The sequence below is a fragment of the Rutilus rutilus genome, assembly GCF_951802725.1.
Source record: "Rutilus rutilus genome assembly, chromosome: 18".
NCBI lineage: Eukaryota > Metazoa > Chordata > Actinopteri > Cypriniformes > Leuciscidae > Rutilus > Rutilus rutilus.
In genome coordinates, this window is record NC_140231.1 from 32,348,768 (window position 1) to 32,364,818 (window position 16,051).

Sequence of the window (16,051 nt, forward strand, 5' to 3'; positions counted from 1 at the left end):
CATTAGAACCCTGCTTACATTAGATGTGATTTGCATGCATTAAAAATATGTTTAACGTTTCATTTTCTCATCAAATTAAATAAAAACACAAATCATAATCTTCACAAATTGTAATGTGAAAAACCAGTCAGTAGCGAGTTCACGTTTCACGAGCATAATGAACAACATCAGTCGACTAGATATAAATTTAGATTTATCCTAATAAATGATCAAATGAACGTACTCACAGTCTGAAAAACAGCAGATTAAGAGCAGTCAATGATGTTGTTTGTGTTCCCTTCCCTCGCTCACTTCTCTTCTTCTCCTAGACTCGGATGTGTGTCATTGCTTCGGTTGCTCGAGCGCCTCTACTGGCGGAAACCATATTAAACTATCTAACCTTCATTGATTAAGTAAGATATTTATGTGTTATCTTGGCTGATATGAAACGACTCCGTTACTAACGTAACCTCAGTTCCCTGGTAGCTTACGCTATGGGGAAACTCCTTTTCTCAAGGATCTTGAAGCCAAATTTTTAAAACGCAGTGCAGCTGCACAGCAGACACATAGCAAAGCGTCTAGCGCGGTCATTGGCTGTGCTGCGGCAACTGCACGAACCTATGGCGAGGTGGCTCAAGTGAGCAAACCAATCAGGCCGCTTCGCTTTGCACTTCATCTAATCCCCTGATCTAAGCACGATAGCACGGCGGGTTACGCAATACTCGTTCCCTCTTCTTAGGGAACCGAGGTTACGTTAGCAACCGAGTTGTTCCCTTTCGAGAGGTCTCTCATATTGCGCAAGTAGCTTTCGCTATGGGAACCCCTTTCAAAACGCTGTGCGTGCTTAAAACTTCGCCCTGTACTATAGCCTAGGGAAGAGCGCCCGAGGTCCATAGAAGAGTAAAGTTATGAGTCCTAATAGAGGCCAGACCAGTGACGAGCCTCATATAGGGAACCAAGGAATGGGTCTTAAAAAGGTTCCTTTGTTGCTTATTTATAATATATAAAGAACCATGGTTCGAGTTCAACTAGGACCGGATACACATCGGGCCTTATAGTTTTGGTGAATAGGCTTAACACTTATTGTATTGAAAGAACCTTAGCTTGTAAAGCAGGAACTTCCAGGTTATAAAACCTCATAAATGTGGGCGGCGAGGCCCAGCCGGCCGCCGCACAGATATCTTCAATAGGTATTCCACTCGACCATGCCTATGACGAGGCCATGCCTCTTGTGGAATGAGCCCTGACGCCTATGGGACAATGAAGGCCCTTAGACTCATAAGCCAGCACGATAGCGTCCACTGTCCAGTGCGATAACCTTTACTTTGTGCCCTTTGGTGCGGCCGCCAAAGCATACGAAGAGCTGTTCTGACTGCCTGAACGGGGCAGAAGAACGCTCCAAATAGACTCTGAGAGCCCTGACAGGGCAGAGTAGATTCGCGTCTCTCTCGTCCTCTGGCGAGGAAAGGGCTGATAGCGAAATGACCTGCACTCTGAACGGAGAGCACTTTACCTGCGGAGGAGGCGGCGCCTTCTTGTGGCGGCCCGAAGCAGAGCTGGAGCGCTTAGGGAGTAAGTGACGCATAGCCTGCGACGGATGTGTCGCTTTTGTTGTGTTTGGATGGATGTGTCGCTTTTGCTTTCCATCCCATAGTGATGGGCGGGCAAAAGTGAGCGGCCACCGCTTCTTTGAGGGGAGGAATCACCTCTTATCCTTTCTCCACAGCGCTGTAGACAGTCGAGAGCGTTTAGGAGATGGAAGGCTTTAGATGAGCTGAATGTGGCGCTTGCCGCGACTTCGTTAGCTCGTTGTGCACTTCGGGAAAGAAGGGAGCAGGTCTCTGCTGAGGGGCCTGCCGGCGCCCCTGCAGGAACCATTCGTCTAGCCACTTGAGCCTGAGGTCTTCAATGGCCTTAGTCAGCACACGGAGAAGCTCTGCATCAAGGCTGGTTCTCAAGTCGCTCACGCTGGCTTGTATTGAGGGTGCGGGGCCGGTCATGGAGCCCGCCCACTCCTCGCATTCGGATGCAGCGAGAGAAAGGCTGTCATCCTTCTCGTCATCCTCGTCTGATCCCCCAAAAGAGACGAGACCGGCCGCATTTGAAACAACACCTGAAATTGCTCTTTTAGAAAAGTGAGTCGCAGCAGCGAACACACTAGCTTTAAAAGGATATAGCGCGCCGGATGGCACAGCAGAACAGCGGGCTGAAGACGGCATCCAGTTTAAACCAGGAAGCCGGCGTCCTCAGAACTGCTTAGCAGATAGCTTGTTCCGCTGAAGGCTTTTGTTTCAGCAGCGGCAAAGGTTTCTCAATCCAGAGTTCAGCGAAGTGGAGAGTTCGCTGAAGGAGATTAAATCTGATTCTATGGCAGAAATGGGGGCTTATATACTGTAGCTATAAGCCACGCTCCTTCTGGCGAGCTCTGACACACCAGGGCGCGAAGCAGCCTGATTGGTTCGCGCATCTGAGTCACCTCGCCATAGGTTCATGCAGTTGCCGCAGCACAGCCAATGATCGCGCTAGGCGCTCTGCTATGTGTCTGCTATGGAGCTGCACTGCGTTTTAAAAATTTGGCTTCAATATTCTCGAGAAAAGGAGTTTTCCCATAGCGTAAGCTGCTTACGCAATACAAGAGACCTCTTGAAAGGCAACAAACACTATTTATCTCACCACATGTATTTGATTTGGGATAATATATATTATAATGAAACATTAAAATATTATATTAGAAATAACATTTATTGAGGACAGTTGATTTACCATAAGATCATTTTTGGTTATAACTATATTTAAACTTAAAATAACCACCAATGAGTAAGAAAATTCTGATGCTGATGATTTTAAAACAAGCTTATAGGGCTGTTGAGAACCAGAACTAAACTGACCTGAGCCTGAAGTTTAGATGCTTCCATATTATTGATATGCCTGGAGTTAAAGGGATACTTCAGGATTTAGTATTAAGCTTTGTAATAGTAGAAAACCTGTAGTACTTTCCATCCTCACATCCCCCTGAGATGAGAGATTTATGGATTTTTTGGCCAGAGGCTAAATTTTGGCCAGAGGCTACAGGCAGTAATAGGGGCTGTCCCACATGGTCTCAACCTGCCCAATTTTTTTTTTTTGTTTTTTTTTTTTTTTTGTCAGGGACAGCGCACAATTTAAACAATTGCACCAGAGTTAGCTAACAGCTAATTTGCATCTGTTGTCCCTGGACAGGTAGACAAAACAAAAACAAAAGACTCAAAACAAGCACTAAACAACAAATACACTACATAAATTTACAAAAAATACATATTATCCATCAATTCAAAATTGATAAAACCGGTTTGATGTATACACCAAATATAAAATACAGAAAATACAATGCAATCATTAGTGGTTACACTCTTGTGCTGATTTTAGCCAAATTTTGAGGCTGGCTTTAAATACTGCAAAACTTCCTGAGTTTCTAATGTTTGTGGGTATTGAGTTCCACTTCCCCAGAAGGCGGATTGACCAAAGGTTGTCTTTCTAAAATGCGATACCAAATCACCCCTAGTTGATGCTCTAGTTCTACTGGCACTGCCACTGCCACTGCCAGAGAATACTATGCATCCTTTAAGAGGAGGGGGTGCAAGATCATGAATAACTTTAAACATTAGACATGCGTCCGAATAAAATAAGAAATTATCAAAATTGAGAAGATTATATTTTTTCAGGATATTACAATGATGATAATCCTTAGGTTTTTTGTCTATTACTTTTAAAATTTGTTTGTAAAGTGAATACATAGGCTTGAGCGTAGTCATTCCTGCCTGTGACCAGGTTGTTATACAGTATGACAAATGGGGAAAAATCATCGTGTACAAAAAGTTTTGCAGCAGACAGTGACAAATTATGTCTGATACTCTTAAAATTGTTTAGATTAAACTTAACAGTCTTGATGACCTTACTAACTTGTTTTTTGAAGGTCAAATTTGTGTCAATTATGATGCCTAAATATTTAACATGTGTCACAGATGTAATGACTTCACCGTTAATTAAAATATCAGGATTAACTGAATTATTAATCCTCGCTGTAAAATACATGCAAACTGTTTTACTTAGATTAAGGGTCAAACATGAATTTGCCAGCCAATCCGACACCTTACTCATCGAAGCTGTCAGTTTGGCTGCAGCGTGTTCTTTATATCTTGCATGGGTAAAAATCACAGTGTCATCAGCATACATTTGGATGTTAACATCTGGACATGTTTGAGGGAGGCCATTTATATATATATACAAAATAAAAGAGGTCCTAAAATTTACCCCTGAGGGACCCCTGAAATACAGTTTGCCAATTAGGAACATTTATCACCCACTCTTCTACATTGTTTTCTGTTATTCAAATAGGATTCCATCCAGGTCATGGTATTAACGGATCAATTAAAATTTAGAAAGTTTCGATAGTAAAACGTTGTGATTAACGGTATCAAATGCCAGCTTAAAATCTAAAAGCACAGCTCCAACGACACCGCCTTTATCAAGTAGACTTTTGATTTGTTCCACAAAAAAACTATTTGCTGTTTCTGTCGAGTGATGCTTTCAGAAGCCAAACTGCATCGGGTGCAAAGTAAATTCACCTTTATTTAGATGAGAGACTACCTGATCACAAACAACCTTTTCTGTAATTTTAGAAACTATTGGAAGTATACTAATGGGTCTATAATTCGATGTGAGTGTTCTATCACCTGTTTTTAAAATTGGAGTCACTACTGCAGCCTTCCAGGATGAGGGAAAATAAGAATTTGTTATTGACAAGTTTATCAAATGAGTTAAAGGCTTACATAGTATTAATTTTTCAAGAATTTTGCATCAAAATCAAAAACATCCTTAGACTTGGACCCTTTCAAACAATCAGGTGTTTTCATTACTGTATATTCTGAGACATTTTTGATTGTGAAAACAGGGAAATCCTTATTTGTACTCTAAATCATTAAGTACTCTTGGTCTTAGACCAAAATTCTTGGCTAGACACTGTACTGAATCTACAAAGAAAGAATTAAAAGATCGTAGTTATTTCTCCTTTATCTTCTATCACTTTTGATTGTTCGTTTATTACCCAATTTTGAACAGATTTACGCTCCTTCTTTGAAATGCTATTAATATTTTCCCAAATGAATTTACTATTTCCCTTAGAGTCATTGATTAATTTAATAAAGTAATCAGCTTTAGCCTGCCTTAGATCTTTTACTACTTTATTTCGTAATTCTTGGAATTTTCTCCTGTCATGTGGTAGTCCGGATTTAAGAGTTGCCTTCAGTGCTAAGTCTCTTTGCTTCATTAACTTCCAAAGATTATCATTTATCCATGGCAGATTATATTTTTTACGTGAATGTAAGACTTTTATGCAAAACTCATTTTTGGTCTCACTAACTCTGGTCATCATAATATTAGATGCCTTTTCTATATCAGACTGCAGAACATCATTCCAGTCCAAGTGCTTTAATTTATCCTCAAATGGACTGACTAAGGTTTTTGGCATAACATTAAAATAACTTTTACCCTCGTCTATAAAAGAATCTTTGTTTTGTCAATTTTCTAACGATTAAGGTCAGATTATGATCTGACATGCCAGTTATCAAATTAAAATATTTTGTAATTCTCTCAGGCTTATTACTAAAAATAAGATCTATTTGTATTTGTGATGACTGAGTAATCCTGGTTGGGCCTTGAATCATTTAAGCGAGATTAAATTGATCTAATATACTTTTGAGTTTTTTCCTGCTTGCTTTCTCAGCCCAGTTTGTTAAAATCACCTAATACAATTAGTTAAGTCTTAGTACCAATTTCCTTTAATAAGGATTTTAATTTGTCATAGAAAATATTATTAGAATTTGGGGGTCGGTATATACCTGTAACAATAAAAAGACATATGAGGGGACAATACAATAGAGACAGTAATGCTTTCAAGTTCTTGTGAGGAATTAGGATGCACTTCTACACATTTAAAGTGATTTCGAACATCCAAAAGAACTCCTCCTCCTCTATCTAATTTTCTGTCTTTCCTAAAAACTTGATACCCAGGTATAGTCCTTGGTGATGATTCAGTTAACCACGACTCTGAAATAAAAATAAAATCTAAATTGCAGTCTATCAGCAAACCTTCAAGTTGCTCAGTTTGACACAATGCTTCTGATATTCAAATGTCCGCCAAGCAGTCCTTTAGGTTTGAGTCGTTTGTCCCACAAGGCTTTAGACTGATTTACTGGTTGAAAGAGTTCAAACTTCCTTTTAACTGCCATTCTATTAAAAAGTTCTTTGTGTGTACAGTCACTCGGATTAAATATTGCGTTTTTGCAGGGATGCGTTTGAACTTACAGGTAGATTGTTGCTTTCTTGATGTAATTCAGCAACGTTTGCAAACTCAGGTATATCCGACAACAGCGACTTTCCTTCGATGTTGCAAACTGGTCCCGGATTAGAATGGACATCACCTGCCTGTAGAAGCGTAATCATCATGTAGCCGATCAGCCTGTGGAATGGACGGTAAGATCTCAATGTTGAACGCGCCCGAGCAGGAGTTGGTATATTGGCCTCTCCGTTGTTCAGTATTTTAGAATATACTGCTTGATGACTCCATTGAGTGAACGTAAGACAATCAACTTGCCGCCGGGCACCGTCAGTTTGGCAAGACCAGCAGCAACGCAACGAGATCAACAAGAGAGCAAATGCGTAAGTGAACAAACAGCCTCTGTACGCCACGTCGCCAATACATTTCCTTAATCTGGCACCAGGTATGGGGCTAGTTTTGTAACAAAAAACGTTCTTATTAAAGTAAGTCTTGAACTTGTATTTGACTTTAGCTGTGCAGACACCTGTAGCACCTGCCTTGCTGCCTGTCCGCGACGCCATCTTAATTCTATAGAGGGTGGGATCTCACTCACAGAATGTACATAGTGTCAGCCATCATTCTTTGGAAGCTAAGTTAGCAGGCTCTTGTTCTGTGGAGAAAGCTGAGTAGTAGGAGAAAGCTTAGTAGGGGTTACCATCCTTTTTCCCGGACATGTCCGGCCGTCGAGATCGTCCAAAATGACCGGGATTCGGCTTTTGCTTTCTGCAGTCGCCATTCATTGTTTACATGCACACCTTTTGTTTCAATCTAACTGAATTCATTCCGATTGGTGAATCTGAATGTAGTGTTTACATGAACGCTAAACAAGTGATCGGTTGATGTGCATTTTAACATTGCTAAGAAAATTCCCGCTCCTCCGTGATACGAGACCGGTGCGTCTCAGTAATCACGCCACCGGCCTCACGCCGTTCTCCCGCGCCCCTCAGCCTCGTCCTGCTCGCCACAGTAAACATAAAATGAATGGCGACTGTAGAACGCAAAAGCCGAATCCCGGACATTTTGGGCGATCTTGAAATCCCGGGTAGACTCTCACGGACACTCACTAGTAGCCTAGCCTTGTTGTTTTAAACTGCGCTCTCTTACCGGTAGGCGTGGCTTGGGAGTGGCCTCCTAGGGCAGCGAAGCAAGTGCATTCTGGGAGTTGTTGTCTTTCATCCACATAAGCCAAAAATACATTTTCTGGCTTTTCTCAAGTCTAGAAAGCTCCAAATTCAAAAATAATTTCACATTTCTTATACATAAATGACCAATTTTAAATACACATTCATCTTTCCAGAGGTGAAGTATCCCTTTAAGGAATACGAGAAGAATTTTCATTTTTGGGTTGAAGGAGAGATTAAACAGAGAAGAGAAGCAATATGGTCTGGACCCAGCGATTTATTCACATCTAGATCTTTTTGTCACAAAATACTCTGAAACTGGTTGAGGATCCAACTGCAGTCGTTTATTACAGGAATCCGGAATCATAATCCATACAACAGGTCAAAAATACAGGACAGATAATACAAAGAGACAACAGAGCAGAAAAAACAGTCAAACAGGGAAATCAGAGAAACCAGGAAGAAAATTAAAACCAAAACACGGATAACCAGAGGGAGGGCTCTCAGAAATGCAGTGTGACACTAACAAGACTTTGCAAAGAGTCAGTGAAAACACAGGGCTTACATAGAGGGTATGCACAGGACTGAGTGGCAAAAGAGCTGCTACATGACTAAATTTAATAGAGGAAAACGCGAAAACGCGAAAACACGAGCGATTATCAGTTTAAACTAAAATTGGACTCAATAGTGTTCTTTACAACTCAAAGATCCAGTGATCCATGGATATTGACATGCAGCCAGGAATCGTTTCCTAATCACTTATGTCAATCTTAAATATATTGTCCAGCCCTAAAACTTGTATAGATTTTGCTAGTGTTTATTTAAAAACATACAATTATGCAGAATATAAGATGGTCAATATTTAATTTATGAGTTTTCAATACAATATATATAGGGTATGATTTTAAATTGAAGACTTGTACAATTTATAACAATACAATATATAGGATATGATTTTATCACTCTTGGGCTTAACAGCAGTCACTCCGGTTGACGGTGAAGTCATGTGCATATCCTCCATCGGCAGAGCTTTACAGGATAACGATGCACAGTTGGAAGTAATCAAGCATAATGAGTGCTGGCAATGTGTTATGGGAAATATAGTTCATGATATGATCAAGGAAACAGGAGTGCCCTTTGATGGCTATCGGCACTCCAGCTAACAGGAGTGACACTTTTAGAGACATCAGAACAGGACATGTTCAAAAGCGAACTCTCCAGTCCATAGACGGCGTTCTGCATCAAGAAATTACGAATTTAAGTTAGTAAAATTATTTATTTTGAATGTAGACCCTAATGAAATAATATGACTATTAAAGCTGTTAAGCATTTGCTGTTTGTCTGCAATTTTATTCAAATCTTTTTCAATACAAAAAAGTCTTTAATATCTTAACGCATCATGTCTATACATATAAAACAAGTTATTTGAAATATATATTATGATTTAATGGACTATTGTTTCCAGTTTTACCCAAATCCCTCATATATTCTAACTATTATTTTGACCTTCCCCAAAGGTTCCCCTTGTCAAACAATCAAACTTCACTACAAATTTTAGCAAATTATCCAGCTTTTGATTAATCTAAATGTCAAATTATTTACTTATAAGTGATGGATCTGAACATGAACATTTGCTAATTAGAAAATGTCGGGCAACGTTTTTTCTCATGTTTCTGTAGAGTAGATAATTGGGTGAAACTCTTCCCACATGAAGAGCACTGGTGCGGCTTCTCTCCAGTATGAATTCTCTGGTGTGTTTTTAAATTGTCGGATGTAGTGAAGGTCTTCCAACAGTCAGAGCAACAATGAGGTCTCACACCAGTATGAACACTCTCATGATGTTTTAAATGCTGCAGTCGTGAAAAACCCTTTCCACAAAAAGAACAAAAGTGAGTCTTCACACCAGCATGAGTTTTAAGGTGTGTTTTTAAGCTTGATGCCCAAACAAATGTTTTATCACACTGATCACAGCTGAATGATCTCACTCCAGAGTGACGGCGCAGATGAGTGGTGAGAACGCTTTGGGATGTGAAACTATTCCCACACTGAGAGCATGTATAAGGCCTCTCTCCAGTGTGAATTCTCATGTGCACATTAAGGCTTCTTTTATGAGTGAAACTCTTTCCACACTGAGAGCAGGTGAATGGTTTTTCTCCAGTGTGTTTTCTCGTGTGTCTGTTAAGGGTTGATTTACGTGTGAAACTCTTTCCACACTGAGAGCATTTGAACAGTTTTTCTCCAGTGTGAGTCCTCATGTGCACATTAACGTCCCCTTTGCGACTGAAACACTTTCCACACTGAGAGCAGGTGAATGGTTTTTCTCCAGTGTGTTCTCTCGTGTGTCTGTTAAGGGTTGATTTACGTGTGTAACTCTTTCCACACTGACAGCACATGAACAGATTTTCTCCAGTGTGAGATTTCATGTGTTTATTAAGGTCTGATTTGTGCACGTAAAACAGTCCACACTCAGAACAGGTGAAAAATTCTTTGTCTCCAGATTTTCCAGCTTGTTTTTGTGTGAAATTCTCTTCAGTCTGTGAAACAACTGCGATTCCATCTTCATTTTTGAAATGATGAGGTTTTTCAAACAGATGTTTGTCTTCATTTTTATATGTCAGTTCTCCATCTTCATTAGTGAAATGATGCCAATTGTCTTTATTCACTTCCATCGGGTCTAAAATCAACATATTAAATAATAAATTCCCCAAATTCAATCAAAGAAGAAAATGAGAAACGAAGAAATAAAAAATTAAGTTTTAATGTAGCACAAATCTAGTTTACTACTGAGTCTACTAGTATCTAGTTCTAGATGTATTGTTATATAGTCCCGATAACCAGAAATATAAGAGATGCCTTTGTGTATTTAGTTTATGTCAGTTTATTTGACTTTATGCAATATGTGTAGAATTGCCCTAAATGTGTAGTCCCATTCTATACAACTTGAATGTTCTTGTGGCAACATGTAATGAAAAAAAAAAAAAAAAAAAAATGGGAGTAATAACTTAAAAACAGTTTCATAAGAATCTCTCATACTTAATAGGAATACTGATTTAAAATTTCTTTTCACTTGTTGTTTCGTTCATATTCTGATTGAAAACCCCATAACGTTGAGATGTTTATTTATGACAAACAATAGGAAAATTACTCCGGTATAAATAAATGTACTTGGTTACTTGCGTAACCTCAGTTCCCTTGGAGATAAGGGAACGAGTACTGCATTGCAAACGCTATGGGAAACTCCTTTCTCAAGAATTATTGAAGCCTTTATTTTAAAACGCGTTGCAGCTGCACAGCTAGAGCATCATAGCTCGAAAGCTAGCGAGCTGATTGGCTGTGCTGCAGCAACTGCACGAACCTATGGCGAGTCAGTAGAGGCCAGAGAGCTCTCGCTGGATCGGATCCGCTCCTCGGCAACCAACGAGAGGAACGTCTGTTTTTTTACTTCTTTTTTCAAGCAAATACTTTAAAAACAGGTGCTACAGCGTTGGCTGTTGTCTACTGGCTATTTAAATCTAGCGGGTTTAGTGTCTCGTGTAGCAAATACAATGACGCTGGTAGTGACGATTCTGTCTGACCAATCAATGATCTGCAGTGTTTTCACGTCACATTTTAGTATCGGTACGGTACGCTTGGAACCTCAACAGAGGTGGTACCATTTAAAGCAAGCCGAAGCGAGCCGTACCGTACCATACCATGCAGTGGAAACGCGGCATAAGTGAGCCGTACCGAACCGAGCCGTACTGTACCATGCAGTGGAAAAGCGCCAAAGCGTGTCGTACCGAACCGAACCGTACCGTACATTGCAGTGGAAAAGCGCCACAAGTATGTTCCCTCACGAGAACGGTTCTCTCGTACTGTGTTGCAAATGCTATGGGAACCCATTTTAAAACGCCATGCTATTCGCCAGTGACTACTCTGAAGGTGTCCGGGGAGACCCGAGACTAATAACAGAGTAGTCTAAATCATAATGGACCAGAATGTCAGACCCTTAGAATGATATTCACCACATAAAAGGGTATGAAGGCCACTGCGGGAGGGGACCCGGTTTATACATAGGTCTGGGTTAGACTAGCCAGAGACTTAAATAGAGAGAACTTGTGCCTGCAAGGCGGGAACCTCTTGGGGCGCCGTGAAGCCGAACTGGAGCGCTTCGGTAGGAAGTGCTTCATTGCACTGGAAGCTTTCTGAGCCTCGGTGAAGTGCTCTGCAAAGCCGCTGACGGAAGGGCCGAAGAGACCTGTCGTGGAGACCGGTGAGTCGAGGAAGGCGGTCCTGTCCGCGTCCCTGATCTCAGTTAAATTCAGCCATAAGTGGCGCTCCAGAACAACAAGGCTGGCCATGTTGCAGCCAATATCCTGTGCAGTGGTTTTTGTGGCCTGCAGTGCAAGGTCAGTAGTGCTGCAAAGGTCCGTGAAGGCGTCTGGATCGGGACCCCACTCGTCCATAGCGCGGAGGAGTTTGGCTTGGAACACCTGGAGGATCGCCATGGTGTGTACTGCAGAGGCGGCTTGACCAGCGGCGGCATAGGCGCGACCGGCCATAGCGGAAGTAATGCTACACGGCTTAGACAGGTGCGTCGCTTTTGTTCTCCAACTGCCTGCAGTGGGAGGGCACAAATAAGCGGCGACCGCTTCCTCAAGTGGCGGAAGCTTCACATAGCCCTTCTCTTCAGCGCCGTCAACAGATGAGAGCGTGGTAGAAGCATAAAAGCAGGCGCGGCATGCGGGGAGGGACACGGTGTGCAGGCGCTCAAATCACCACGCGCGTGGATCCTCTGCTCGCGCCGCTTCTTCCTACGGGGCTCGATGGGCGACGGAAGATGGGTGGGCCCGCTCTCTGAAGTAGCGAGAGCGCGCCTGGATCGAAGCGCAGAGACAGGCATGCTGTCGCATGAAAGGCAGCCGCCTTTAGTGAGTGCTGCCTCGCCATGCTCAGGACCGAGGCAGACAGCACACTGGGTGTGTCGGTCTGACACATGAAGGGGAATCCCGCAGGATTCGCAGACAGAAAGCGGCATTTGAAACAAGGCGCTCTGCTCTTTTAGATAGAAAGCTTGTAAAGGATATCTCTTCGGATGCCACAGGGAAACGATCAGCTTGGGCGAGGAATGCCGGGCTCTAAAGCTGTTCCGCTGAAGGGCTGCTCGACGGCGAAAAGGCTTCTTATCCAGAGAGGTCAGCGAAATGAGGTGAGAAAAAGAGCTCGAGCTGAAGGAGATTAAATCTGTCATATGGCGAATTTTCTCTGAATTTATAGCCTACTCTTCAGCCATGCCTATTTTGGCACGCTCGAGGCTGGCAAGGTGCCAGGCGCTCCGATTGGACTGCTCGCCTCTGCCGAGTCGCCATAGGTTCGTGCAGTTGCTGCAGCACAGCCAATCAGCTCGATAGCACTCGAGCTATGATGCTCTCTTGCTGTGCAGCTGCAATGCGTTTTAAAATAAAGGCTTCAATAATTCTCGAGATTGGAGTTTCCCATAGCGTTTGCAACGCAGTACAAGAGAATCATTCTCGTAAGGGAACTCAGACACACAAAATATTATCATATTTCCATAAGAGTGCTAAATTTGATCATTCAGTCAATGTCAGTCATTTTTAAAAAACAAGGAGTTGAAGTTGTAATGGTAAAACCTCCAAACATTTGGTATCTCTGAAAAGCCCTGAATATGCTCTTTACAGGACTGTGACATGAATGATCTCAGAGAAATTCGCTAAAATATAATGTCCTCTACAGAGGATAAAGTCTATGCCTGGGTCTCAGGAGGAAATGTGAGCTTTCATCTTAATGTTCCTCATCAGTCATTAAAGAGAATGAAGGAAAACACCAACCTATTTGTTCCTCTGTATCTTCATCTTTTATTCTGCAGGGTTCTTCCTTAATCTCCATCTTTACAATAGTATGTCAGTAGTTTCTCCTGGAGTAATTCCTCCTGCTTGCTTCTTCTCCTGTGGGAAGATGGGAATATTTCCCAGCATTTAAACTCTCAGGGGCGGTTTCCCGGACAGGGTTTAAATTAAGCCAGGAGTAGGCCTTAATCTAGAATAGTTAATCGTGTCTTAAAAAATGGCTTTCTGTAACACAGATTAAGTACGGATTAGTTACACCTGGACTATGGAGTCCTGAACTAAAATAAACCAGATTAATTTAAAACCAACTGTGCTAATCTGAATTAGCATGATAGAGGTTGCCTATAAAACATGGAATGAACCAAGAAAAGCTTAAAATTGCATGGAACTGAGAAGCAAATCCAAGGAAACAATGGAATCAGAAAAAGATTGCAATCAAAAAAAAAAAATTACTAAACAAGAGAAAATTATTTTAAGCAAGCTAAATAAGCTACATACACCAGCTATGGAATAAAAGAAAGGAAATGCTGGAAGTCTGTTTGTAATATATATATATATATATATATATATATATATATATATATATATATATATATATATATACACACACACACACACACATATATCTATCTATATCTATATATATCTATATCTATATATATATATATATATATATATATATATACACACTACCGTTCAAAAGTTTGGGGTCAGTAAGATTTTTAATGTTTTTAAAAGAAGTATCTTCTGCTCACCAAGGCTGCATTTATTTGATTCAAAATGCAAACAAAAACAGTAATATTGCGAAATATTATTCCAATTTAAAACAGCTGTTTTCTATGTGAATACACAGTAAAGTGTCATTTATTCCTGTGATCAAAGCTGAATTTTCAGCATCATTACTCCAGTCTTCAGTGTCACATGATCCTTCAGAAATCAGTCTAATATGATGATTTGATGCTCAAGAAACATTTATGATTATTATCAATGTTGAAAACAGTTATTTACATTTTTATTTCATGATGCTATGATGAATAGAAAGTTCAAACGAACAGCATTTATCTGAAATCTAAAGCTTTTGTAACATTAAACACAACCGTTCAAAAGTTTGGGGTCAGTAAGAATTTTTATTTTATTTTTGGGGGAAATAAAGCTTGAGCATCAAATCATCATATTAGACTGATTTCTGAAGGATCATGTGACACTGAAGACTGGAGTAATGATGCTGAAAATTCAGCTTTGATCACAGGAATAAATTACACTTTACCGTATATTCACATAGAAAACAGTCATTTTAAATTGGAATAATATTTCACAATATTACTGTGTTTTTGTTTGTATTTTTAATCAAATAAATGCAGCCTTGGTGAGCAAAAGATACTTCTTTTAAAAACATTAAAAATCTTACTGACCCCAAACTTTTGAACGGTATATATATATATATATGTATGTGTGTGTGTGTGTGTGTGTGTGTGTGTCAAAGTAATACACGTGTCCACTTTGAAACACAATGTTAATCTGAAGTTAAACCTGCCTCCTGGTAGGTTTAATTTAAGCCTCAATTTAGTCCCGGAGTAACTCTAGTCTTCCTCCAGGAAATCAGCTTATTAAACTCTGGACTAAACTAAATCTAGGACTATTTAAAGCCTTGACCGAGAAAGCAGATTTCTGTTAATCTGGTTTAAAGGGCAATTTTAGTCTAGGATTAGGCTTAATCTCTGTTCGGGAAACCGCCCCTCATTGTTTAGAAACTGTTTGATTTATGATTTTTTTTTTTTTTTTTTTTTACAACACACCACAAAACAGCTATGCAGCATAATTCAAAACATAATAAATAATAAAATCTGAACATTGGCTCTCAAGTCTTTATTCGGCTTTGTTCTCATGGTTTCTAAATAGAATTCATAAAAATATTGAATAGAGTATCATAGCTCTAATAGGGGCACACTGTAATGCAGTGTTATAACATTTCCCAGCCGCACAACTGAGACTTAAACCCGGCGAGATCCGCATTGAAGAACTATCTAATTTGTTAAATAACAGATTAGAGATTAAAATAATAACAGATTTGTCTCATTTTAAATAAACACAAAAGACAGAGATGAAAAATTAACTTGGAAGAAATTAACTTTTGCTATGGTTAAATAAATATTCAGTGATATGTTACAAAGATTTTTACATTTTGGCGCATTTTCTTCTCTAAACAGTGACAGTGTTGACATGGCAACTAGTAAATACACAAAGTTTATTTGCTAGCATGTGTTTTACCCCGCGATAGTTCCCTCTATCCCCATCCCTACATTAAAAACTGTTTACCAGGTTTAATTTTTTCACTACATAAAATGAAAACACAACTCATAATCTTCACAAAGTATAATGTGAAAAACAGTCAGTAACGAGTTTACGTTTCACGAGCGTATGAACAACATCAGTCGGTTCATTTCGATTCATTTCTGAGTGATTCACTAAATGAACATAACTTAGGCCTACTCGTTTAAATTTCGATTTCTCCTATTAAATGATAAAATGAATGTACTCACAGTCTGAAAAATAGCAGATTTAGAGCAGAATGAACGGCTGTGCCACTTCTCCTGGTTATGTTCCCTTCCCTCGCTCACTTCTCTTCTTCTCCTAGACTCGGATGTGTGTCATTGCTTCGGTTGCTCGAGCGCCTCTACTGGTGGAAACCATTTTAAACTATATAACCTTCATAGATTCGTTACATTACAAGACAACCAATATAAGATATT

At 40.1% G+C, this 16,051-nt stretch overlaps 1 protein-coding gene across 1 annotated transcript; it reads right to left on the reverse strand.

Moving 5' to 3' along the window:
• Nucleotides 1-7,777: 7,777 nt before the first annotated feature.
• Nucleotides 7,778-15,938, reverse strand: LOC311277855 (uncharacterized protein). Its single transcript, XM_084388320.1, has 3 exons — nucleotides 15,842-15,938; nucleotides 13,284-13,400; nucleotides 7,778-10,129 (listed from the first exon to the last, which is right to left on the reverse strand). The coding sequence occupies exons 2-3, from the start codon at nucleotides 13,339-13,341 to the stop codon at nucleotides 9,090-9,092; spliced, it is 1,098 nt and encodes a 365-aa protein (XP_084244446.1). The 5' UTR covers nucleotides 13,342-13,400; nucleotides 15,842-15,938; the 3' UTR covers nucleotides 7,778-9,089.
• Between the last annotated feature and the right edge of the window lie 113 nt (nucleotides 15,939-16,051).

Bases quoted from the DNA above. Each gene is read 5' to 3' on its own strand.
- LOC311277855 (XM_084388320.1), bottom strand. From the start codon at position 13,341: ATGGAGATTAAGGAAGAACCCTGCAGAATAAAAGATGAAGATACAGAG. The intron at 10,130-13,283 runs GTTGGTGTTTTC...TGTTGATTTTAG, and splicing joins AGATACAGAGGAACAAATAG to ACCCGATGGAAGTGAATAAA.